General features: G+C 40.1%; 3 protein-coding genes across 3 annotated transcripts; all 3 read right to left on the reverse strand.

The window, feature by feature from the left end:
- Window positions 1-1,243: 1,243 nt before the first annotated feature.
- Window positions 1,244-26,080, reverse strand: LOC109999347 (deleted in malignant brain tumors 1 protein-like). Its single transcript, XM_065962004.1, has 23 exons — window positions 25,968-26,080; window positions 25,063-25,154; window positions 23,727-24,509; window positions 23,139-23,573; window positions 21,858-22,289; window positions 20,843-20,911; window positions 19,874-20,305; window positions 18,857-18,925; window positions 17,888-18,319; window positions 14,885-14,953; window positions 13,916-14,347; window positions 12,930-12,998; window positions 11,961-12,392; window positions 8,712-9,116; window positions 7,980-8,420; window positions 5,572-5,889; window positions 4,453-4,767; window positions 4,058-4,257; window positions 3,511-3,662; window positions 2,349-2,597; window positions 2,064-2,223; window positions 1,592-1,667; window positions 1,244-1,488 (listed from the first exon to the last, which is right to left on the reverse strand). The coding sequence occupies exons 2-23, from the start codon at window positions 25,136-25,138 to the stop codon at window positions 1,469-1,471; spliced, it is 6,066 nt and encodes a 2,021-aa protein (XP_065818076.1). The 5' UTR covers window positions 25,139-25,154; window positions 25,968-26,080; the 3' UTR covers window positions 1,244-1,468.
- Window positions 9,092-12,599, reverse strand: LOC136178598 (deleted in malignant brain tumors 1 protein-like). The gene is made up of 2 exons (XM_065953067.1): window positions 10,698-12,599; window positions 9,092-10,406 (listed from the first exon to the last, which is right to left on the reverse strand). The coding sequence occupies exons 1-2, from the start codon at window positions 11,074-11,076 to the stop codon at window positions 9,880-9,882; spliced, it is 906 nt and encodes a 301-aa protein (XP_065809139.1). The 5' UTR covers window positions 11,077-12,599; the 3' UTR covers window positions 9,092-9,879.
- LOC109979018 (deleted in malignant brain tumors 1 protein-like) lies at window positions 15,272-20,557 on the reverse strand. The gene is made up of 3 exons (XM_065953064.1): window positions 18,611-20,557; window positions 16,625-18,319; window positions 15,272-16,333 (listed from the first exon to the last, which is right to left on the reverse strand). The coding sequence occupies exons 2-3, from the start codon at window positions 17,001-17,003 to the stop codon at window positions 15,807-15,809; spliced, it is 906 nt and encodes a 301-aa protein (XP_065809136.1). The 5' UTR covers window positions 17,004-18,319; window positions 18,611-20,557; the 3' UTR covers window positions 15,272-15,806.

Genomic DNA, 26,080 nt, shown 5'->3' on the forward strand with positions numbered 1-26,080 from the left:
TATGTTGATGTTGTTTTAAATCTACAGCTTTTGCTATTTTCCACATTTTTTTGTAAACTATGAAACTATGCAAAGTTTTTGCGAACAAGCGGACTGTTGTTTAACCATTTAATGACCTGAGCTAAATGCAGAAAGCGTTTCCAAAAAAAAATAAACCACGTTACAGGCTTGATTCTGAGAAAAAAAACAAATAAAGTAGAACGAAGAAATCAAAATATTTGATTTCCTTTTATTAAAGGGTTTCTTTACCGAGCCTTTTAAATCTGATCTACAAAGCCTTACTATTTTTTCAACTATATTTTAAAAAAACAAAACCTGTGGCCCGCAAGCGATTCTAAAACGACAAATTTGGCCCGCAAGAAAAAAAGTTTGGACACCACTGCTCTAGAAGATACTGATGTTATGCTATTAGCTGAGATCAACTTTTAAAACTCTGATAAACAAGATGGTGAATACTGAAGTGAAGTAATTCTACAGCAAGCAAGAAAAACAAAACACCTCAAATTAGTTATTTAAAAAAATCTTATTTGAAAGGGATTTAAAGACAAACTCAGTTTCTCGAGAATTTTACTTGAAGTCCCCTTCGCATACAATTCTTGAGAAACTGAGTTTGTTAATAAAGGAAGTTTAGAGAATAAAGGAACCAAGACCATTTATATCCATATAAAAGGTTAGGTGATGTCTAACCGGAGTTGCTTCACGGCCCTTTGAGCGATGATTAAGTTGTTGCTTGCATTATTGTTGGACGTGGCGACCACTGTCGATGGACAAAAAGTTGAGAGCTACTTAAAATGAACATGAACGGCTGGGCAGGAATTAACCCTGACTGCTCCAAACCCTGAACCCGACTGGGGAACGTTGGTCACTTTTTTTGTCAATAAAAATTCCATGGGATATGTGGGGAAAAAACAAATCAACATATTGTATTTTTCTAATATTTAATCTATCTACATAAAATACCTCTTCATGCACAGATGGGCAGGATTTGTAAAGGTTAAGTCTGACATATTCAACAATCAGTGTAATCTTTTTTTAAAGTGTTTATTTATAACACCTGCAAACTTGCAGAATAGGTTACAGTTTTCACCTAACTTGAAAAATCTGTCATTAGTTTAATAATCTACTTTCAAACAACATTGGTTCAAGACAAATGTAATTTAAAACATGCTGAAAGAACATATAAAGTTATATTTAATGAAAAATTAAAATCATGTCTGCACCCAAAATGACCACAGCAGTGAAGAAGAGTTTGGTAACATGTTTTTTTTAATACATTTTATTATTTCTTTGTTATTGTTGATTTGTTACACAATCATTACAAAGGACAGAAGAATCAGAACAGACTGTGTGTGAGTGTGAAAAGTTTGATTATAAAAGGTTAAACCAGTTTTTAAAATAGTTTCATGTCTTGTGCATAAGAGAAACGTCTTCATGATATGACATTATGGGATGTGTTGGTGTAACCAGCTCACTTAGTTGACTTGTCCCCTAAAGATTAGTAAAGAGAAATAACAAAAAACATGCTTGTTATTTCCACACAGTTTATTGTGTTGGGACATCAGCCCTCAGACTGAATCATATTTTTACTTACAAGCAATTGGTTCAGTGGTGACGCGGTCCATAGCCACAGAGCTGGAAACAGAGCGATATTTCCTCCTTTGACAGGACTTCATGGTGGAGAGGATACAGAAAGAGCAGATATTGTCACTGTCAATTTTTTTAAGCAGCAGTGATTATGGGTGAACAACTGTGACGGTCACTGCCTTAGTGAGGCTGTTACTAATTGATTCTGTCCCCCTAGTTCTTTAGGAGTTGGATGGTCCAATCTAGAGCACCTGGGCCTGTTGCTTGCAGGGCATAAAAGCCCGACCCCAGGGTGGATCTTCTCTCACTCTCTCGCCTAACAATGACATTCATCCCATGTTTGTTTGTGCTATAGTTGTGGGTGCATTGTTCCACTAAATCATTGTTACCTCAATTTAAGTTGTTCTTTATCATATTTGTCATGGCCATGGAGCCAGGTTATGACACAACTCACTGATGAAGTGAACTGTTTGACTTACTGGGACACAGTGAAATCTCTCTCGGTCACACAGGCTTATGTTGCAGTGAAGATAAATGGCTCTATAATCGTCCTCCAGCAGAAAGAGCAGGGCAGAGAAACGAGCACGCAAAGACATGCCGCTCTCAATCACAGACACCTGTCGGGCATCGGTCGAACACCTGGCAGAGAGAACGAAAAGAGCTCACCAAGTCCATAAAGCATATTACACTACATCTCACTTTTCTCCATTTCAGTTTAACTCCACAAACAATGTTCTGAGTCTAAAGAGAAGAGGGACACTCACTTGTTCTGGATGAGAGAGTATCGCTGGTAATAGTGAGGATCGGATGAGTGAGAGGCGTAACATTCCTCCAGAACAACAACAAATCTGAGCTCTCTTTCTGTTACAGAGACACCCACGTACAAAGGTGAACCCAGTGGCAGGTTGACCCCTCCAGCTGGGAAAGTCTCAGTGAAGGCGGAGTTACGGAAAAGAGACATGACGGCACAGGGTTCGGCACCAGAACCAGATCCTAAAATGTCCCATGACGACCTATAAAGAAAGTAAGTTTAAATTGATTTGCAATTAAACATCTTTATCTCGTACAATTGTAATTATTTCAGAATACCATGGATATTTCTTTGTGGTTTAAGTCGTAGTAAACAGACAACAGGCAGTGAAATAGCTGACTGTCCAAAAAAAAACAGCGTTTGGACCTCACTCAAACCCTACAACACTGCTTTCATTCACTGTGGTACCATCAGATTCTTGGTTTAATATTGCTATGGCAATTTCCACTTTAAATTAGATTTTTTTTTTTTAAATGATATCACTGATCAAACCAGCACAAGTGTAATTTTATTCATCAAGCCAGGATTTGTTAGTTGCTGAGGTCTTGAGAGCAAAATTACATTATGTAAAAGCTGATTCCAAATTCACAAACTAGGCTACAAGCTAAAAAAAAGAAAATCTGTTGCAGTAGCCATGTTTTAACCTGTAGAGGGCAGTCACTATACACATTTTTAACACAATATTTTGAATTTCAATACTTTGTACTCAAATGTCGAGACTTGGACCTGAATTGATCCACAACGGTAATTAATACTCCTATTTAAAAATGATGAAAAATATACAAATGATTCTTGTTGTATCACAGTAACAATATGAATCGTTTTCCTTGACTTATCTTTTAAATGACAAATGTAGTGTACATTTTGTCACTAACTGACAACCTCCTTTTTTTGATATGCCAAAGGTCTAATGGAGCCCCCTGGTGGATTATCTATGTGCTGTATGTAACTAAAGGAACTCACTGAGGACATGTGTATCAAAAATGATTCACCTGGTTATATAGTTAATATCAACATTAGATCTCAGAAGTATTATCAGGTATTAGTTAAACAGTTCACATGACATATTGACTAGTGCATAGTTAGTAACAATCAATAAGAGGGAGGCTACTTACGGCAGGAATGGTCTGATAGCCACATTCAGGCTGGTGTCTGTTTCCAGGGGATACGCACAGGAGAAGGGGATGCTCACAGGAAGGTTAAAGGACCCATTGATAACAGGGTAGACAAATAAACTGTTGGAGTAGATCGCATGTGTGCGGTTGGTCTGAAAAACAGGGGTTGATTGAATTAACGGAAAGTACATAGACATGTAAACTTTAGTTGAGCAGCTGCATTAAAAGCATTACCAAAGAGAGGGAGAAAAAACTTCCCTACAGGGGGGAGAAGCTATATTTAAAATGTTTTAAGATAATGAATAATGAGTCCCTGTGCACCTTAAATTTAGTCTCAGACCAACCAAAAGCGATAAGGTTTAACTTGGAGTACAGTAAAAGAAGAGGGACAATAGGATAAATATTTTAAAGAGGTCCAGATTTTAACATTTTTTCCATTAGCTGCATGTTTAAAATCAATTTGAAGAAAAATAACATGAAAAAAGAAAATGTTGAAATTAATTTCCAAAGGAAAAGCTAAGAAATAAAACAACAACTAAGTCTGTACCGTCAGAGTGTTTCCACAGGCACCTTCCACAGCGTCTACTTCATACCACACCGTGTTATTTTGTACTCTGGCCCAGGAGCAATTAAGAGATGCCAAGTTTCCAGAGTATGGGTTCAAACCTGAGGTGAGGTCAGCCAAATCCAGCCCCATTTGAAGTTTATCAGGGCTGCAAATTAGCTGGTGATCATGCAGTGCAGAGTCTGGAAATAAAAGAATAAAAGGAAGAGAACACAATAAAAATTATTATGCATATATCCTGTGAAACCAAATCACAAACTGTTGTTTCACTATAAACATATTTTTAAAATATTTAAGAAAATCATATTAGTACAAATATTGTAGTTTAATATGAGTAACAAAAATTGGTGATTACTTAAACAAGAGTAAACATTAACCTTCACAGATGACACTGGCATCTTCAACGTGATTACAGTTGTGGACCCCAAGCCCTGGATGTCTGCACTCTGTTATTGATATTTCGTTGCCAGAACAACCAACATCATCCAACCAGATGGGTCCACTGCACTGTCCAAAAGCTGCATTTAGTAATGCTGAACGAGGAGGGCCACAGTCCAGCTGTCTACACACCACGTTAGCATCACTGAGGTCCCAGGCATCGTCACACACTGTCCCCCACCGACCATCATGGTAGACCTCCACTCTGCCAGAGCAGCGGTTATTAGAGTTGACCAGCCTGACTGGTGCAGCAGCTGACGGAAAACATGAGGCATTATGTTGATGATGAGAGACACAAGAAAGAGTGACTTCAAAAGACAAGATGTTTAAATATAATAAAAAACAGCAACAACTTGTGTTTTAGTAGTGTAAAGATCATGTTTTATATTTATCCAACCTATTACTGACAACTAAAATCATCATTGACCCCTCAAAGACAAGTTATATATTTTAAAAATACATACTATAGATATCAATTTTAAAATAACAAATACTATTTAAGGTTGAAGAGCATGTAGACAGATCTCTGTTGAATATTAAAACATGGAAAGCTTTTGACTAGAGCCTGACCGATTAATTGGCTAATATTAGCATATCCCGTGACTATCGGTAATCGCTAACTTTATCCCATATGTGCCGATATTACTAGATTTATTCACCAGTCAAAAAGCATTTTATTTGAGTTTCATTGTCTTACACTAGAAGTTCTCTTTCGCCAGCAGAGGGCGCTATATGGATTACAACAAGCATTATCACTCTCCAGATTGTCAAGCACTGATGCAAGTACATGCACAGTTACTTTCGAGTGGAGTGACCATCTTGTCCTCCTTATAATGTATATATTTTCAGTGTTTGATAACTTCATTTGAGGGATCAACAAAATAGATTTGTATTAGTTTTATAATTTCTACAGATCGAACATATATCTAACAAAAAGATATCGGCTGATATAGCCGTATTGGATTTTCTTTTCTCCCCAATATCAATATTGGTATAGCCTCCAAAAATACCATATTGGTCAAGCCCTACTTTTGACAGATCATAACAATTATATTTACCTTCACAGACGACACCAGCGTCTTCATTGTGTCCACAGTTGTGTGATCCAAACCCTCTGTGCCTGCACTCTCCAAGCTTTGATTCGCTGCCTGTGCAAGAGACATCATCCATCCAGATGGGTCCACTGCCCTGTCCAAAATAGGCAACTGATGGTGCTGACAGAGCCCTGCCACAGCCCATCTGTCTGCACACCACCTGAGCATCAGCCAGGCCCCATTGATCATCACACACCGTCCCCCACTGTCCACGGTGGAAGATCTCTACTCTGCCAGAGCAGGACTGGTTCCCTCTGTTAACCAGACGGACCTCACCCTCAACTGCTGAGCTGTTGTCGGGTGTTGTGGTGGAGAGGATGTCAGCTGTCACTTCAGCGGTGGTGATGGTCCCAGGTCTGGGATCAGGAGTGGTGGGTGTAGGAGCCAATTGAGCGTGTGTGTATTTATGTGTTTTATTTCAATTGCTTTAGTTTCTATGTTTATTTATGTACTCAATTTGGTTTAATTGGTCAGGTGGTTGGTTGAGTGTATATATTTCACAGGTGAACCGGAAACGGGGGCATAGGTGGTGGGAACATACGGTTCTTATCGTAACACAACGTAACACAGGATAACGCAAGGCTATTTAACATAACAAAAGAACGACAACCAACAGTATCATCTCGGAAATAACAACTCATCAAATCATCATCACGGTTTGTCTGCTTCATATGTGATAATAAACTGGAAAATCAGAAAGTACTTTAATTTTGGACATTTGTTTATTTTTTTTGCAAGTGAGTAAAGGCAATATAAGAAATTTGGACATTACATAGTCACTACATTGGGTACAACTGTGCTGTTGGATTCTGGTTGACCTAAAAGAAGAGTCTCTATCAAGTCCTTACACAACTACAGTCTACATTGTTATCAATATTTATGAGCAAATGATCTCTTTCTTTATCACAAACATCAGTCAAGTTAGAGTTGGGCATAAATCTTGATCCATATATTTAAAATATTATACCTAGTACTGCACTTTGAATGTACAGTGCTACAAAACAACGTTTATTACATGTGGTCAGTGTTTGACTTCATTCACGAGAACACTTCAATAGACAAATAGGAGAACAAGAATAGGAGTTTTAAAAAAAAGTATAAACATTAACCTTCACAGATGACACTGGCATCTTCAACGTGATTACAGTTGTGGACCCCAAGCCCTGGATGTCTGCACTCTGTTATTGATATTTCGTTGCCAGAACAACCAACATCATCCAACCAGATGGGTCCACTGCCCTGTCCAAAAGTTGCATTTAGTAATGCTGAACGAGGAGGGCCACAGTCCAGCTGTCTACACACCACGTTAGCATCACTGAGGTCCCAGGCATCGTCACACACTGTCCCCCACCGACCATCATGGTAGACCTCCACTCTGCCAGAGCAGCGGTTATTAGAGTTGACCAGCCTGACTGGTGCAGCAGCTGACGGAAAACATGAGACATTATGTTGATGATGTGAGACACAAGAAAGAGTGACTTCTGTCATGATATGGTCTTGTTTAGTTGTGTATTTTCAGTGTTTAGTTTTCCTTGTTTTAATTTCTCATTCTTCCCTAGTGTTGCTCAGTTGTCACTTTCTGTCTTTCTTGATGATTGTCTATTCTAGTGTTGCTTGTTTCCCTTGTGTGTCAATGTTTCCTTGTTTGATCTTTAGAGTTTCCTGTTTTATTTTGTAATTACATATTCTTGTGCTTCTCTATGTTCTAGTGTGCTTTGTTATTGTTACATTCTTTAGTTCTCTTTGTGTCTTCAGTGTTTCCTGATTTATATTGTAGTTCTGGTCCTCAGGGTTTCTTGTCTTAATTCCTGTCTCTGTGTTTCCCTGTGTCATACGTCTCACCTGTGTCTGATTACCCTGTGTCTATTGAGTCTTTGTGTTCCTTCCCTCGTGTTTTCAGATCATTGTAAGTTGTTGTATGTTAGTTGTAGATGTCAGTGTTTCCTCGTGGTTTGTGTTCTTCTTTTGGACTTTTTGGATATTTCAGTTCGTAAATATTTACGTTAGTTTCTGCAATAGGGTCCACCTCCTTTGTTTTTTTTAACATTCATGACAACTTCAAAAGACAAGATGTTTAAAAAAGAAATTTTAACAGTCTCTAGCTTAAGAAGTGTAAAGATTATATTTCATGTAAATCAAATAGTTATCTGACAAGTAAAACCCTCTTCAACATCATAAAGACAATGATATATGTTAAAACTACATACTACCTATCTACTTCACAAGGACAAAGACTCCTAAAGGTTGAAAGGCATGACGATAATATTTGCATCAAACTCATATTTCTCCATCAGGTTCCTGATTACTTAACTCCTCTCTGCCGAATATAACACCATAACGAATTTCTGACAGATCGAAACAATTATATTTACCTTCACAGACGACACCAGCGTCTTCATTGTGTCCACAGTTGTGTGATCCAAACCCTCTGTGCCTGCACTCTCCAAGCTTTGATTCGTTGCCTGTGCAAGAGACATCATCCATCCAGATGGGTCCACTGCCCTGTCCAAAATAAGCAACTGATGGTGCTGACAGAGCCCTGCCACAGCCCATCTGTCTGCACACCACCTGAGCATCAGCCAGGCCCCATTGATCATCACACACCGTCCCCCACTGTCCACGGTGGAAGATCTCTACTCTGCCAGAGCAGGACTGGTTCCCTCTGTTAACCAGACGGACCTCACTCTCAACTGCTGAGCTGTTGTCGGGTGTTGTGGTGGAGAGGATGTCAGCTGTCACTTCAGCGATGGTGATGTTCCCAGGTGTTGTAACAGGTGTGGTGGGTACAACTGTGCTGTTAGATTCTGGTTGACCTAAAAGAAGAGTCTCTATCAAGTCCTTACACAACTACAGTCTACATTGTTATCAATATTTATGAGCAAATGATCTCTTTCTTTATCACAAACATCAGTCAAGTTAGAGTTGGGCATAAATCTTGATCCATATATTTAAAATATTATACCTAGTACTGCACTTTGAATGTACAGTGCTACAAAACAACGTTTATTACATGTGGTCAGTGTTTGATTTCATTCACGAGAACACTTCAATAGACAAATAGGAGAACAAGAATGGGAGTTTTTAAAAAAAGTATAAACATTAACCTTCACAGATGACACTGGCATCTTCAACGTGATTACAGTTGTGGACCCCAAGCCCTGGATGTCTGCACTCTGTTATTGATATTTCGTTGCCAGAACAACCAACATCATCCAACCAGATGGGTCCACTGCCCTGTCCAAAAGTTGCATTTAGTAATGCTGAACGAGGAGGGCCACAGTCCAGCTGTCTACACACCACGTTAGCATCACTGAGGTCCCAGGCATCGTCACACACTGTCCCCCACCGACCATCATGGTAGACCTCCACTCTGCCAGAGCAGCGGTTATTAGAGTTGACCAGCCTGACTGGTGCAGCAGCTGACGGAAAACATGAGACATTATGTTGATGATGTGAGACACAAGAAAGAGTGACTTCTGTCATGATATGGTCTTGTTTAGTTGTGTATTTTCAGTGTTTAGTTTTCCTTGTTTTAATTTCTCATTCTTCCCTAGTGTTGCTCAGTTGTCACTTTCTGTCTTTCTTGATGATTGTCTATTCTAGTGTTGCTTGTTTCCCTTGTGTGTCAATGTTTCCTTGTTTGATCTTTAGAGTTTCCTGTTTTATTTTGTAATTACATATTCTTGTGCTTCTCTATGTTCTAGTGTGTTTTGTTATTGTTACATTCTTGAGTTCTCTTTGTGTCTTCAGTGTTTCCTGATTTATATTGTAGTTCTGGTCCTCAGGGTTTCTTGTCTTAATTCCTGTCTCTGTGTTTCCCTGTGTCATACGTCTCACCTGTGTCTGATTACCCTGTGTCTATTTAGTCTTTGTGTTCCTTCCCTCGTGTTTTCAGATCATTGTAAGTTGTTGTATGTTAGTTGTAGATGTCAGTGTTTCCTCGTGGTTTGTGTTCTTCTTTTGGACTTTTTGGATATTTCAGTTCGTAAATATTTACGTTAGTTTCTGCAATAGGGTCCACCTCCTTTGTTTTTTTTAACATTCATGACAACTTCAAAAGACAAGATGTTTAAAAAAGAAATTGTAACAGTCTCTAGCTTAAGAAGTGTAAAGATTATATTTCATGTAAATCAAATAGTTATCTGACAAGTAAAACCCTCTTCAACATCATAAAGACAATGATATATGTTAAAACTACATACTACCTATCTACTTCAACAGGACAAAGACTCCTAAAGGTTGAAAGGCATGACGATAATATTTGCATCAAACTCATATTTCTCCATCAGGTTCCTGATTACTTAACTCCTCTCTGCCGAATATAACACCATAACGAATTTCTGACAGATCGAAACAATTATATTTACCTTCACAGACGACACCAGCGTCTTCATTGTGTCCACAGTTGTGTGATCCAAACCCTCTGTGCCTGCACTCTCCAAGCTTTGATTCGCTGCCTGTGCAAGAGACATCATCCATCCAGATGGGTCCACTGCCCTGTCCAAAATAGGCAACTGATGGTGCCCTGCCACAGCCCATCTGTCTGCACACCACCTGAGCATCAGCCAGGCCCCATTGATCATCACACACCGTCCCCCACTGTCCACGGTGGAAGATCTCTACTCTGCCAGAGCAGGACTGGTTCCCTCTGTTAACCAGACGGACCTCACTCTCAACTGCTGAGCTGTTGTCGGGTGTTGTGGTGGAGAGGATGTCAGCTGTCACTTCAGCGATGGTGATGTTCCCAGGTGTTGTAACAGGTGTGGTGGGTACAACTGTGCTGTTAGATTCTGGTTGACCTAAAAGAAGAGTCTCTATCAAGTCCTTACACAACTACAGTCTACATTGTTATCAATATTTATGAGCAAATGATCTCTTTCTTTATCACAAACATCAGTCAAGTTAGAGTTGGGCATAAATCTTGATCCATATATTTAAAATATTATACCTAGTACTGCACTTTGAATGTACAGTGCTACAAAACAACGTTTATTACATGTGGTCAGTGTTTGATTTCATTCACGAGAACACTTCAATAGACAAATAGGAGAACAAGAATGGGAGTTTTTAAAAAAAGTATAAACATTAACCTTCACAGATGACACTGGCATCTTCAACGTGATTACAGTTGTGGACCCCAAGCCCTGGATGTCTGCACTCTGTTATTGATATTTCGTTGCCAGAACAACCAACATCATCCAACCAGATGGGTCCACTGCCCTGTCCAAAAGTTGCATTTAGTAATGCTGAACGAGGAGGGCCACAGTCCAGCTGTCTACACACCACGTTAGCATCACTGAGGTCCCAGGCATCGTCACACACTGTCCCCCACCGACCATCATGGTAGACCTCCACTCTGCCAGAGCAGCGGTTATTAGAGTTGACCAGCCTGACTGGTGCAGCAGCTGACGGAAAACATGAGACATTATGTTGATGATGTGAGACACAAGAAAGAGTGACTTCTGTCATGATATGGTCTTGTTTAGTTGTGTATTTTCAGTGTTTAGTTTTCCTTGTTTTAATTTCTCATTCTTCCCTAGTGTTGCTCAGTTGTCACTTTCTGTCTTTCTTGATGATTGTCTATTCTAGTGTTGCTTGTTTCCCTTGTGTGTCAATGTTTCCTTGTTTGATCTTTAGAGTTTCCTGTTTTATTTTGTAATTACATATTCTTGTGCTTCTCTATGTTCTAGTGTGTTTTGTTATTGTTACATTCTTGAGTTCTCTTTGTGTCTTCAGTGTTTCCTGATTTATATTGTAGTTCTGGTCCTCAGGGTTTCTTGTCTTAATTCCTGTCTCTGTGTTTCCCTGTGTCATACGTCTCACCTGTGTCTGATTACCCTGTGTCTATTTAGTCTTTGTGTTCCTTCCCTCGTGTTTTCAGATCATTGTAAGTTGTTGTATGTTAGTTGTAGATGTCAGTGTTTCCTCGTGGTTTGTGTTCTTCTTTTGGACTTTTTGGATATTTCAGTTCGTAAATATTTACGTTAGTTTCTGCAATAGGGTCCACCTCCTTTGTTTTTTTTAACATTCATGACAACTTCAAAAGACAAGATGTTTAAAAAAGAAATTGTAACAGTCTCTAGCTTAAGAAGTGTAAAGATTATATTTCATGTAAATCAAATAGTTATCTGACAAGTAAAACCCTCTTCAACATCATAAAGACAATGATATATGTTAAAACTACATACTACCTATCTACTTCAACAGGACAAAGACTCCTAAAGGTTGAAAGGCATGACGATAATATTTGCATCAAACTCATATTTCTCCATCAGGTTCCTGATTACTTAACTCCTCTCTGCCGAATATAACACCATAACGAATTTCTGACAGATCGAAACAATTATATTTACCTTCACAGACGACACCAGCGTCTTCATTGTGTCCACAGTTGTGTGATCCAAACCCTCTGTGCCTGCACTCTCCAAGCTTTGATTCGCTGCCTGTGCAAGAGACATCATCCATCCAGATGGGTCCACTGCCCTGTCCAAAATAGGCAACTGATGGTGCCCTGCCACAGCCCATCTGTCTGCACACCACCTGAGCATCAGCCAGGCCCCATTGATCATCACACACCGTCCCCCACTGTCCACGGTGGAAGATCTCTACTCTGCCAGAGCAGGACTGGTTCCCTCTGTTAACCAGACGGACCTCACTCTCAACTCCTGAGCTGTTGTCGGGTGTTGTGGTGGAGAGGATGTCAGCTGTCACTTCAGCGATGGTGATGGTCCCAGGTGTTGTAACAGGTGTGGTGGGTACAACTGTGCTGTTAGATTCTGGTTGACCTAAAAGAAGAGTCTCTATCAAGTCCTTACACAACTACAGTCTACATTGTTATCAATATTTATGAGCAAATGATCTCTTTCTTTATCACAAACATCAGTCAAGTTAGAGTTGGGCATAAATCTTGATCCATATATTTAAAATATTATACCTAGTACTGCACTTTGAATGTACAGTGCTACAAAACAACATTTATTACATGTGGTCAGTGTTTGACTTCATTCACGAGAACACTTCAATAGACAAATAGGAGAACAAGAATAGGAGTTTTTAAAAAAAGTATAAACATTAACCTTCACAGATGACACTGGCATCTTCAACGTGATTACAGTTGTGGACCCCAAGCCCTGGATGTCTGCACTCTGTTATTGATATTTCGTTGCCAGAACAACCAACATCATCCAACCAGATGGGTCCACTGCCCTGTCCAAAAGTTGCATTTAGTAATGCTGAACGAGGAGGGCCACAGTCCAGCTGTCTACACACCACGTTAGCATCACTGAGGTCCCAGGCATCGTCACACACTGTCCCCCACCGACCATCATGGTAGACCTCCACTCTGCCAGAGCAGCGGTTATTAGAGTTGACCAGCCTGACTGGTGCAGCAGCTGACGGAAAACATGAGACATTATGTTGATGATGTGAGACACAAGAAAGAGTGACTTCTGTCATGATATGGTCTTGTTTAGTTGTGTATTTTCAGTGTTTAGTTTTCCTTGTTTTAATTTCTCATTCTTCCCTAGTGTTGCTCAGTTGTCACTTTCTGTCTTTCTTGATGATTGTCTATTCTAGTGTTGCTTGTTTCCCTTGTGTGTCAATGTTTCCTTGTTTGATCTTTAGAGTTTCCTGTTTTATTTTGTAATTACATATTCTTGTGCTTCTCTATGTTCTAGTGTGTTTTGTTATTGTTACATTCTTGAGTTCTCTTTGTGTCTTCAGTGTTTCCTGATTTATATTGTAGTTCTGGTCCTCAGGGTTTCTTGTCTTAATTCCTGTCTCTGTGTTTCCCTGTGTCATACGTCTCACCTGTGTCTGATTACCCTGTGTCTATTTAGTCTTTGTGTTCCTTCCCTCGTGTTTTCAGATCATTGTAAGTTGTTGTATGTTAGTTGTAGATGTCAGTGTTTCCTCGTGGTTTGTGTTCTTCTTTTGGACTTTTTGGATATTTCAGTTCGTAAATATTTACGTTAGTTTCAACATTCATGACAACTTCAAAAGACAAGATGTTTAAAAAAGAAATTGTAACAGTCTCTAGCTTAAGAAGTGTAAAGATTATATTTCATGTAAATCAAATAGTTATCTGACAAGTAAAACCCTCTTCAACATCATAAAGACAATGATATATGTTAAAACTACATACTACCTATCTACTTCAACAGGACAAAGACTCCTAAAGGTTGAAAGGCATGACGATAATATTTGCATCAAACTCATATTTCTCCATCAGGTTCCTGATTACTTAACTCCTCTCTGCCGAATATAACACCATAACGAATTTCTGACAGATCGAAACAATTATATTTACCTTCACAGACGACACCAGCGTCTTCATTGTGTCCACAGTTGTGTGATCCAAACCCTCTGTGCCTGCACTCTCCAAGCTTTGATTCGCTGCCTGTGCAAGAGACATCATCCATCCAGATGGGTCCACTGCCCTGTCCAAAATAGGCAACTGATGGTGCCCTGCCACAGCCCATCTGTCTGCACACCACCTGAGCATCAGCCAGGCCCCATTGATCATCACACACCGTCCCCCACTGTCCACGGTGGAAGATCTCTACTCTGCCAGAGCAGGACTGGTTCCCTCTGTTAACCAGACGGACCTCACTCTCAACTGCTGAGCTGTTGTCGGGTGTTGTGGTGGAGAGGATGTCAGCTGTCACTTCAGCGATGGTGATGTTCCCAGGTGTTGTAACAGGTGTGGTGGGTACAACTGTGCTGTTAGATTCTGGTTGACCTAAAAGAAGAGTCTCTATCAAGTCCTTACACAACTACAGTCTACATTGTTATCAATATTTATGAGCAAATGATCTCTTTCTTTATCACAAACATCAGTCAAGTTAGAGTTGGGCATAAATCTTGATCCATATATTTAAAATATTATACCTAGTACTGCACTTTGAATGTACAGTGCTACAAAACAACGTTTATTACATGTGGTCAGTGTTTGACTTCATTCACGAGAACACTTCAATAGACAAATAGGAGAACAAGAATGGGAGTTTTAAAAAAAAGTATAAACATTAACCTTCACAGATGACACTGGCATCTTCAACGTGATTACAGTTGTGGACCCCAAGCCCTGGATGTCTGCACTCTGTTATTGATATTTCGTTGCCAGAACAACCAACATCATCCAACCAGATGGGTCCACTGCCCTGTCCAAAAGTTGCATTTAGTAATGCTGAACGAGGAGGGCCACAGTCCAGCTGTCTACACACCACGTTAGCATCACTGAGGTCCCAGGCATCGTCACACACTGTCCCCCACCGACCATCATGGTAGACCTCCACTCTGCCAGAGCAGCGGTTATTAGAGTTGACCAGCCTGACTGGTGCAGCAGCTGACGGAAAACATGAGACATTATGTTGATGATGTGAGACACAAGAAAGAGTGACTTCTGTCATGATATGGTCTTGTTTAGTTGTGTATTTTCAGTGTTTAGTTTTCCTTGTTTTAATTTCTCATTCTTCCCTAGTGTTGCTCAGTTGTCACTTTCTGTCTTTCTTGATGATTGTCTATTCTAGTGTTGCTTGTTTCCCTTGTGTGTCAATGTTTCCTTGTTTGATCTTTAGAGTTTCCTGTTTTATTTTGTAATTACATATTCTTGTGCTTCTCTATGTTCTAGTGTGTTTTGTTATTGTTACATTCTTAAGTTCTCTTTGTGTCTTCAGTGTTTCCTGATTTATATTGTAGTTCTGGTCCTCAGGGTTTCTTGTCTTAATTCCTGTCTCTGTGTTTCCCTGTGTCATACGTCTCACCTGTGTCTGATTACCCTGTGTCTATTTAGTCTTTGTGTTCCTTCCCTCGTGTTTTCAGATCATTGTAAGTTGTTGTATGTTAGTTGTAGATGTCAGTGTTTCCTCGTGGTTTGTGTTCTTCTTTTGGACTTTTTGGATATTTCAGTTCGTAAATATTTACGTTAGTTTCTGCAATAGGGTCCACCTCCTTTGTTTTTTTTAACATTCATGACAACTTCAAAAGACAAGATGTTTAAAAAAGAAATTGTAACAGTCTCTAGCTTAAGAAGTGTAAAGATTATATTTCATGTAAATCAAATAGTTATCTGACAAGTAAAACCCTCTTCAACATCATAAAGACAATGATATATGTTAAAACTACATACTACCTATCTACTTCAACAGGACAAAGACTCCTAAAGGTTGAAAGGCATGACGATAATATTTGCATCAAACTCATATTTCTCCATCAGGTTCCTGATTACTTAACTCCTCTCTGCCGAATATAACACCATAACGAATTTCTGACAGATCGAAACAATTATATTTACCTTCACAGACGACACCAGCGTCTTCATTGTGTCCACAGTTGTGTGATCCAAACCCTCTGTGCCTGCACTCTCCAAGCTTTGATTCGCTGCCTGTGCAAGAGACATCATCCATCCAGATGGGTCCACTGCCCTGTCCAAAATAGGCAACTGATGGTGCCCTGCCACAGCCCATCTGTCTGCACACCACCTGAGCATCAGCCAGGCCCCATTGATCATCACACACCGTCCCCCACTGTCCACGGTGGAAGATCTCTACTCTGCCAGAGCAGGACTGGTTCCCTCTGTTAACCAGACGGACCTCACTCTCAACTGCTGAGCTGTTGTCGGGTGTTGTGGTGGAGAGGATGTCAGCTGTCACTTCAGCGATGGTGATGTTCCCAGGTGTTGTAACAGGTGTGGTGGGTACAACTGTGCTGTTAGATTCTGGTTGACCTAAAAGAAGAGTCTCTATCAAGTCCTTACACAACTACAGTCTACATTGTTATCAATATTTATGAGCAAATGATCTCTTTCTTTATCACAAACATCAGTCAAGTTAGAGTTGGGCATAAATCTTGATCCATATATTTAAAATATTATACCTAGTACTGCACTTTGAATGTACAGTGCTACAAAACAACGTTTATTACATGTGGTCAGTGTTTGATTTCATTCACGAGAACACTTCAATAGACAAATAGGAGAACAAGAATGGGAGTTTTAAAAAAAAGTATAAACATTAACCTTCACAGATGACACTGGCATCTTCAACGTGATTACAGTTGTGGACCCCAAGCCCTGGATGTCTGCACTCTGTTATTGATATTTCGTTGCCAGAACAACCAACATCATCCAACCAGATGGGTCCACTGCCCTGTCCAAAAGTTGCATTTAGTAATGCTGAACGAGGAGGGCCACAGTCCAGCTGTCTACACACCACGTTAGCATCACTGAGGTCCCAGGCATCGTCACACACTGTCCCCCACAGACCATCATGGTAGACCTCCACTCTGCCAGAGCAGCGGTTATTAGAGTTGACCAGCCTGACTGGTGCAGCAGCTGACGGAAAACATGAGACATTATGTTGATGATGTGAGACACAAGAAAGAGTGACTTCTGTCATGATATGGTCTTGTTTAGTTGTGTATTTTCAGTGTTTAGTTTTCCTTGTTTTAATTTCTCATTCTTCCCTAGTGTTGCTCAGTTGTCACTTTCTGTCTTTCTTGATGATTGTCTATTCTAGTGTTGCTTGTTTCCCTTGTGTGTCAATGTTTCCTTGTTTGATCTTTAGAGTTTCCTGTTTTATTTTGTAATTACATATTCTTGTGCTTCTCTATGTTCTAGTGTGTTTTGTTATTGTTACATTCTTGAGTTCTCTTTGTGTCTTCAGTGTTTCCTGATTTATATTGTAGTTCTGGTCCTCAGGGTTTCTTGTCTTAATTCCTGTCTCTGTGTTTCCCTGTGTCATACGTCTCACCTGTGTCTGATTACCCTGTGTCTATTTAGTCTTTGTGTTCCTTCCCTCGTGTTTTCAGATCATTGTAAGTTGTTGTATGTTAGTTGTAGATGTCAGTGTTTCCTCGTGGTTTGTGTTCTTCTTTTGGACTTTTTGGATATTTCAGTTCGTAAATATTTACGTTAGTTTCTGCAATAGGGTCCACCTCCTTTGTTTTTTTTAACATTCATGACAACTTCAAAAGACAAGATGTTTAAAAAAGAAATTGTAACAGTCTCTAGCTTAAGAAGTGTAAAGATTATATTTCATGTAAATCAAATAGTTATCTGACAAGTAAAACCCTCTTCAACATCATAAAGACAATGATATATGTTAAAACTACATACTACCTATCTACTTCAACAGGACAAAGACTCCTAAAGGTTGAAAGGCATGACGATAATATTTGCATCAAACTCATATTTCTCCATCAGGTTCCTGATTACTTAACTCCTCTCTGCCGAATATAACACCATAACGAATTTCTGACAGATCGAAACAATTATATTTACCTTCACAGACGACACCAGCGTCTTCATTGTGTCCACAGTTGTGTGATCCAAACCCTCTGTGCCTGCACTCTCCAAGCTTTGATTCGCTGCCTGTGCAAGAGACATCATCCATCCAGATGGGTCCACTGCCCTGTCCAAAATAGGCAACTGATGGTGCCCTGCCACAGCCCATCTGTCTGCACACCACCTGAGCATCAGCCAGGCCCCATTGATCATCACACACCGTCCCCCACTGTCCACGGTGGAAGATCTCTACTCTGCCAGAGCAGGACTGGTTCCCTCTGTTAACCAGACGGACCTCACTCTCAACTGCTGAGCTGTTGTCGGGTGTTGTGGTGGAGAGGATGTCAGCTGTCACTTCAGCGATGGTGATGTTCCCAGGTGTTGTAACAGGTGTGGTGGGTACAACTGTGCTGTTAGATTCTGGTTGACCTAAAAGAAGAGTCTCTATCAAGTCCTTACACAACTACAGTCTACATTGTTATCAATATTTATGAGCAAATGATCTCTTTCTTTATCACAAACATCAGTCAAGTTAGAGTTGGGCATAAATCTTGATCCATATATTTAAAATATTATACCTAGTACTGCACTTTGAACGTACAGTGCTACAAAACAACGTTTATTACATGTGGTCAGTGTTTGATTTCATTCACGAGAACACTTCAATAGACAAATAGGAGAACAAGAATGGGAGTTTTAAAAAAAAGTATAAACATTAACCTTCACAGATGACACTGGCATCTTCAACGTGATTACAGTTGTGGACCCCAAGCCCTGGATGTCTGCACTCTGTTATTGATATTTCGTTGCCAGAACAACCAACATCATCCAACCAGATGGGTCCACTGCCCTGTCCAAAAGTTGCATTTAGTAATGCTGAACGAGGAGGGCCACAGTCCAGCTGTCTACACACCACGTTAGCATCACTGAGGTCCCAGGCATCGTCACACACTGTCCCCCACCGACCATCATGGTAGACCTCCACTCTGCCAGAGCAGCGGTTATTAGAGTTGACCAGCCTGACTGGTGCAGCAGCTGACGGAAAACATGAGACATTATGTTGATGATGTGAGACACAAGAAAGAGTGACTTCTGTCATGATATGGTCTTGTTTAGTTGTGTATTTTCAGTGTTTAGTTTTCCTTGTTTTAATTTCTCATTCTTCCCTAGTGTTGCTCAGTTGTCACTTTCTGTCTTTCTTGATGATTGTCTATTCTAGTGTTGCTTGTTTCCCTTGTGTGTCAATGTTTCCTTGTTTGATCTTTAGAGTTTCCTGTTTTATTTTGTAAATACATATTCTTGTGCTTCTCTATGTTCTAGTGTGTTTTGTTATTGTTACATTCTTGAGTTCTCTTTGTGTCTTCAGTGTTTCCTGATTTATATTGTAGTTCTGGTCCTCAGGGTTTCTTGTCTTAATTCCTGTCTCTGTGTTTCCCTGTGTCATACGTCTCACCTGTGTCTGATTACCCTGTGTCTATTTAGTCTTTGTGTTCCTTCCCTCGTGTTTTCAGATCATTGTAAGTTGTTGTATGTTAGTTGTAGATGTCAGTGTTTCCTCGTGGTTTGTGTTCTTCTTTTGGACTTTTTGGATATTTCAGTTCGTAAATATTTACGTTAGTTTCTGCAATAGGGTCCACCTCCTTTGTTTTTTTTAACATTCATGACAACTTCAAAAGACAAGATGTTTAAAAAAGAAATTGTAACAGTCTCTAGCTTAAGAAGTGTAAAGATTATATTTCATGTAAATCAAATAGTTATCTGACAAGTAAAACCCTCTTCAACATCATAAAGACAATGATATATGTTAAAACTACATACTACCTATCTACTTCAACAGGACAAAGACTCCTAAAGGTTGAAAGGCATGACGATAATATTTGCATCAAACTCATATTTCTCCATCAGGTTCCTGATTACTTAACTCCTCTCTGCCGAATATAACACCATAACGAATTTCTGACAGATCGAAACAATTATATTTACCTTCACAGACGACACCAGCGTCTTCATTGTGTCCACAGTTGTGTGATCCAAACCCTCTGTGCCTGCACTCTCCAAGCTTTGATTCGCTGCCTGTGCAAGAGACATCATCCATCCAGATGGGTCCACTGCCCTGTCCAAAATAGGCAACTGATGGTGCCCTGCCACAGCCCATCTGTCTGCACACCACCTGAGCATCAGCCAGGCCCCATTGATCATCACACACCGTCCCCCACTGTCCACGGTGGAAGATCTCTACTCTGCCAGAGCAGGACTGGTTCCCTCTGTTAACCAGACGGACCTCACTCTCAACTCCTGAGCTGTTGTCGGGTGTTGTGGTGGAGAGGATGTCAGCTGTCACTTCAGCGATGGTGATGATCCCAGGTGTTGTAACAGGTGTGGTGGGTACAACTGTGCTGTTAGATTCTGGTTGACCTAAAAGAAGAGTCTCTATCAAGTCCTTACACAACTACAGTCTACATTGTTATCAATATTTATGAGCAAATGATCTCTTTCTTTATCACAAACATCAGTCAAGTTAGAGTTGGGCATAAATCTTGATCCATATATTTAAAATATTATACCTAGTACTGCACTTTGAATGTACAGTGCTACAAAACAACGTTTATTACATGTGGTCAGTGTTTGACTTCATTCACGAGAACACTTCAATAGACAAATAGGAGAACAAGAATGGGAGTTTTTAAAAAAAGTATAAACATTAACCTTCACAGATGACACTGGCATCTTCAACGTGATTACAGTTGTGGACCCCAAGCCCTGGATGTCTGCACTCTGTTATTGATATTTCGTTGCCAGAACAACCAACATCATCCAACCAGATGGGTCCACTGCACTGTCCAAAAGCTGCATTTAGTAATGCTGAACGAGGAGGGCCACAGTCCAGCTGTCTACACACCACGTTAGCATCACTGAGGTCCCAGGCATCGTCACACACTGTCCCCCACCGACCATCATGGTAGACCTCCACTCTGCCAGAGCAGCGGTTATTAGAGTTGACCAGCCTGACTGGTGCAGCAGCTGACGGAAAACATGAGACATTATGTTGATGATGTGAGACACAAGAAAGAGTGACTTCTGTCATGATATGGTCTTGTTTAGTTGTGTATTTTCAGTGTTTAGTTTTCCTTGTTTTAATTTCTCATTCTTCCCTAGTGTTGCTCAGTTGTCACTTTCTGTCTTTCTTGATGATTGTCTATTCTAGTGTTGCTTGTTTCCCTTGTGTGTCAATGTTTCCTTGTTTGATCTTTAGAGTTTCCTGTTTTATTTTGTAATTACATATTCTTGTGCTTCTCTATGTTCTAGTGTGTTTTGTTATTGTTACATTCTTGAGTTCTCTTTGTGTCTTCAGTGTTTCCTGATTTATATTGTAGTTCTGGTCCTCAGGGTTTCTTGTCTTAATTCCTGTCTCTGTGTTTCCCTGTGTCATACGTCTCACCTGTGTCTGATTACCCTGTGTCTATTTAGTCTTTGTGTTCCTTCCCTCGTGTTTTCAGATCATTGTAAGTTGTTGTATGTTAGTTGTAGATGTCAATGTTTCCTCGTGGTTTGTGTTCTTCTTTTGGACTTTTTGGATATTTCAGTTCGTAAATATTTACGTTAGTTTCTGCAATAGGGTCCACCTCCTTTGTTTTTTTTAACATTCATGACAACTTCAAAAGACAAGATGTTTACAAAAAATTGTAACAGTCTCTAGCTGAAGAAGTGTAAAGATTATATTTTATATTAATCAAATAGTTATCTGACAAGTAAAACCCTCTTCAACATCATAAAGACAATGATATATGTTAAAACTACATACTACCTATCTACTTCAACAGGACAAAGACTCCTAAAGGTTGAAAGGCATGACGATAATATTTGCATCAAACTCATATTTCTCTATCAGGTTCCTGATTACTTAACTCCTCTCTGCCGAATATAATACCATAACGAATTTCTGACAGATCGAAACAATTATATTTACCTTCACAGACGACACCCGCGTCTTCATTGTGTCCACAGTCGTGTGATCCAAACCCTCTGTGCCTGCACTCTCCAAGCTTTGATTCGCTGCCTGTGCAAGAGACATCATCCATCCAGATGGGTCCACTGCCCTGTCCAAAATAGGCAACTGATGGTGCTGACAGAGCCCTGCCACAGCCCATCTGTCTGCACACCACCTGAGCATCAGCCAGGCCCCATTGATCATCACACACCGTCCCCCACTGTCCACGGTGGAAGATCTCTACTCTGCCAGAGCAGGACTGGTTCCCTCTGTTAACCAGACGGACCTCACCCTCAACTGCTGAGCTGTTGTCGTGTGCTGTGGTGGAGAGGATGTCAGCTGTCACTTGAGCGGTGGTGATGGTCCCAGGTGTTGTAACAGGTGTGGTGGGTACAACTGTGCTGATAGATCCTGGATGACCGAAAAGAAGAGTCTCTCTCAAGTCCTTAAACATCTACAGTCTAAATTGTTATCAATATTTATGTGCAAATGATCTCTTTATTTGATGATGAAAGACACAAGAAAGAGTGACTTCAAAAGACAAGATGTTTAATAAAAAACAGCAACAACTTGTGTTTTAGTACTGTAAAGATCATGTTTTATATTCATCCAACCCATTACTGACAACTAAAATCCTCCTTGACCCCTCAAAGACAAGCGATATATTTAAAAAAAAACATACTATAGATATACATTTTAAAACAAAAAATACTATTTAAGGATGAGTAGCTAGATCTCTGCTGAATATTATACCTTAGAAAGCTTTTGACTAGAACCTGACCGATTAATTGGCTAATATTAGCATATCCCGTGACTATCGGTAACGGCTATCCTTATCGCATATGTGCCGATATTACTAGATTTATTCACCAGTCAAAAAGCATTTCATTTGAGTTTCATTGTATTACACTAGAAGTTCTCTTTCACCAGCAGAGGGCGCTATATGGATTACAACAAGCATTATCACTCTCCAGATTGTCAAGCACTGATGCAAGTACATGCACAGTAACTTTCGAGTGGAGTGACCATCTTGTCCTCCTTATAATGTATATATTTTCAGTGTTTGATAACTTCATTTGAGGGATCAACAAAATAGATTTGTATTAGTTTTTATTTCTCTAAAGATCAAATATAAATCTAAGAAAGATATCAGCCGATATTCCTTTATCGGATTTTCTTTTCTCCTCAATATCGATTTCGGATCCAAAAATCCCATATCAGCCAGCCCTACTTTTGACAGATCATAAGAATTATATTTACCTTCACAGACGACACCAGCATCTTGATTGCGTCCACAGTTGTGTGATCCAAACCCTCTGTGCCTGCACTCTCCAAGCTTTGATTCGCTGCCTGTGCAAGAGACATCATCCATCCAGATGGGTCCACTGCCCTGTCCAAAATAGGCAGCTGATGGTGCTGACAGAGCCCTGCCACAGCCCATCTGTCTGCACACCACCTGAGCATCAGCCAGGCCCCATTGATCATCACACACCATCCCCCACTGTCCACGATGGAAGATCTCTACTCTGCCAGAGCAGGACTGGTTCCCTCTGTTAACCAGACGGACCTCACCCTCAACTGCTGAGCTGCTGTCGGGTGCTGTGGTGGAGGTGATATTGACCTGACTGGCAGAAGAGGTCGCTGTACTTGGATCAGGTGTGGTTGAAGGATTTTCAGGAGTTGCTTCGTTCACCTCTGGTTACAATGAAAACAAGGAGATACCATTGCTTAACTAAAGGAACATTTCTAATCAGAATTAAGAACAACAGGACAATTCTTTTAAAAACTGATTTAGATGAAAAATGTAAATATGTGGTTACAGAGTTAATGTTACAAATGGAACAATACCTGCACAGTATGCAAGCGAACATGTGCTTGGCTGCACAAGTTTGTAGACGAAGTAGTTTCCATAGCAGAGCTTGACATGGATAGTGTGTGAGGAGAAACGACAGCACCTTCCTGACCATGAGTTACACACATTGCGGCTCACAATCTGACCTGACTGTGTGGGATGAGGGGTTTTTATCCATAGAGGACCCTCGGTTCCACAACTGTTTTCAGCCACACACTTCTCTGGAATATGAGCACTGGTTTGGCCCAGAAACAGCCGATACCAGCCTTGCCAGTCAACATTTCGGTCACAGTGTAGGTTCTGGGTGGACGTGTTATTTGTTGATCGCCAGTCATCATTCAGCACAGTGTACTCCTGGCAGGGGTCAGCACACCGGAGAGTCCCATTCATTCTGACACAGTCTGTGCCTGAAGGACACACAGTGGAGCCACAGCTGAACTGGACAGACTGGGAGGAGGGACCTGATCTGGAGCTGGGGGAAGGCTCCAAGCATACGAAAGAGCCTGGAGTGTTTGTGCAAACCTGAGATGGTTTGCATGGGGAGTCTGTAAGAGAGCACTCGTCCGTGTCCACACAGCCCCTGTCTGGTGACCACTGATAACCTTCTTTACAGCAAGAAGAGTCACTACAGAGTTTTATATTGTAACACATGAGGCCATCACCTACAAAACCATCGTTACAGACACAAGAGAGTATCTGCCTTGACATGTCGCCTCTTCCTCTAGACTCGAGGCAGGCGGCTTCATCGTGACATGAATCACAGCTGGAGACACGTGTTCCTGTGCAGAGGACAAGAATAGTAAAATAAAAACTTTTCAATTTAAAAAGTAACTCTATTACATAAAAGTGATGTAAATTACATTCTTTTTTCCTTTAGAACAACTTGTTTTTTCTGCTCAAATCTCACCACAGAATAGTGCATATCTGGAAAACCTACAAATGTGATGATTTCTTACTTTCTTGGAAATACTTAAGTGGAAATTAAGTGCAAGACAAGACAAGAACTACTGGTGGTGCAGGAAATTGACATCTAAACTGTTAGTATTTAAATAATGTAAGAATAGCTGATATACATTATCACTGGTAAAATGCAACACTAACAGAATTAAATATCACAAGAATTTTTAGCGGGGTAGGCTTATACTGTGAAAAAGTTGAGTATCACATTCTTATCAATTGGTCTTCGAAACCCCCACATGTAGTGCCATCAGTTTGGTTTGTGTGTCGGGAAAGAAATGTACTTATTCATTTGATCAAATGCTTTTAATTGAAGCACATGATAACTCAAATAGGAGAAAAAGATACATGAGAAAATGAAGTCAGATGGTATACCTGATGTTCTTACGGTAAAACACTGTAAAAGCAGGAGTAAAAACACACCCCTAGGCACCGTCATTATTGCCCACATCCACGATATTAACTTTCTGAAAAAGAAAAAAAAGGCATGTCTGAAACCACATTTTCAATGAGATGCATAAAATTCAATACTCTACCCATTTTTGTGCTGAATTTGGAGCTAGGCCCCAGCAGCAGCTCAGCTACCACAGTTTAGGTAAACAAAGACTATTCAGATTTTTCCAGACTCTAAATCATGCTAAAGTTATCTGGGACTCAAAGACCAAATCAAGTGGAATTGTTGAAGGACACTCGAACATTTGACACATTATATCAAAAATAGATCAGGTTAAACATGTATTAATGGACTCTTATCTGGATAATCCTTGTCTCAGTTAATCCTGAATAAACAGTAATAATATCCCAGCACATGTACCTGGTTATGTTTGTTTTAGAAGAGACAGACAGTAAGGGGGGGGGGGGGGGGTATGTTAGAGCAGTAAGCAAAAAGTGAAAATGATTTGTTCAAAACATAGTTTTAAAGAAATAATCAAATAACCGACCAGACTTACTAAACTCAGTAAAACCCCAATTGACTTGATCTTCATGAATAGACTTGAGCACATTACCGATACATACAATTTCATTACAGGCCTGAGTGAGAAAATTATCCAAAAAACATTTACAAGCCTTCTACAATGATTCCCATAAACCAGAAACCACAGGCATTTCCAGGAACAAAAAAATTCAATTTGAAAATCCATTGCAGAATATTAATTGGGAAAATGTTACAGACATTCAAAATTTTGATTATTTTTGTTTTACAATGATGAAAATGCTTATGGATGTGATTCAGAAATAAACTCAGTCATTGAAGCATCCACAATGTAAAAGGGCCTTACCGTGGCTGATCAAGAGTATTAATCTGCTGATGAAAAAAAGAGACCTTGTGCTCAAACAATCTTCATGCACAACTCATGAACAACTCACGAACTCATGCAGACACACTTGTTTT

The sequence above is a fragment of the Labrus bergylta genome, chromosome 1 (assembly GCF_963930695.1).
Source record: "Labrus bergylta chromosome 1, fLabBer1.1, whole genome shotgun sequence".
NCBI lineage: Eukaryota > Metazoa > Chordata > Actinopteri > Labriformes > Labridae > Labrus > Labrus bergylta.

Excerpts from the sequence above, each read along its gene's own strand:
- LOC136178598 (XM_065953067.1), bottom strand. The coding sequence starts at position 11,076 with ATGACAGAAGTCACTCTTTCTTGTGTCTCACATCATCAACATAATGTC. Across the intron at positions 10,407-10,697 it reads TGCCAGTGTCATCTGTGAAG|GTCAACCAGAATCTAACAGC; the intron begins GTTAATGTTTAT and ends CTCTTCTTTTAG.
- LOC109979018 (XM_065953064.1), bottom strand. The coding sequence starts at position 17,003 with ATGACAGAAGTCACTCTTTCTTGTGTCTCACATCATCAACATAATGTC. Across the intron at positions 16,334-16,624 it reads TGCCAGTGTCATCTGTGAAG|GTCAACCAGAATCTAACAGC; the intron begins GTTAATGTTTAT and ends CTCTTCTTTTAG.
- LOC109999347 (XM_065962004.1), bottom strand. The coding sequence starts at position 25,138 with ATGTGGGCAATAATGACGGTGCCTAGGGGTGTGTTTTTACTCCTGCTT. Across the intron at positions 23,574-23,726 it reads TTCGCTTGCATACTGTGCAG|AGGTGAACGAAGCAACTCCT; the intron begins GTATTGTTCCAT and ends CATTGTAACCAG. Across the intron at positions 20,306-20,842 it reads AGTGGAGGTCTACCATGATG|GTCAACCAGAATCTAACAGC; the intron begins GTCGGTGGGGGA and ends CTCTTCTTTTAG.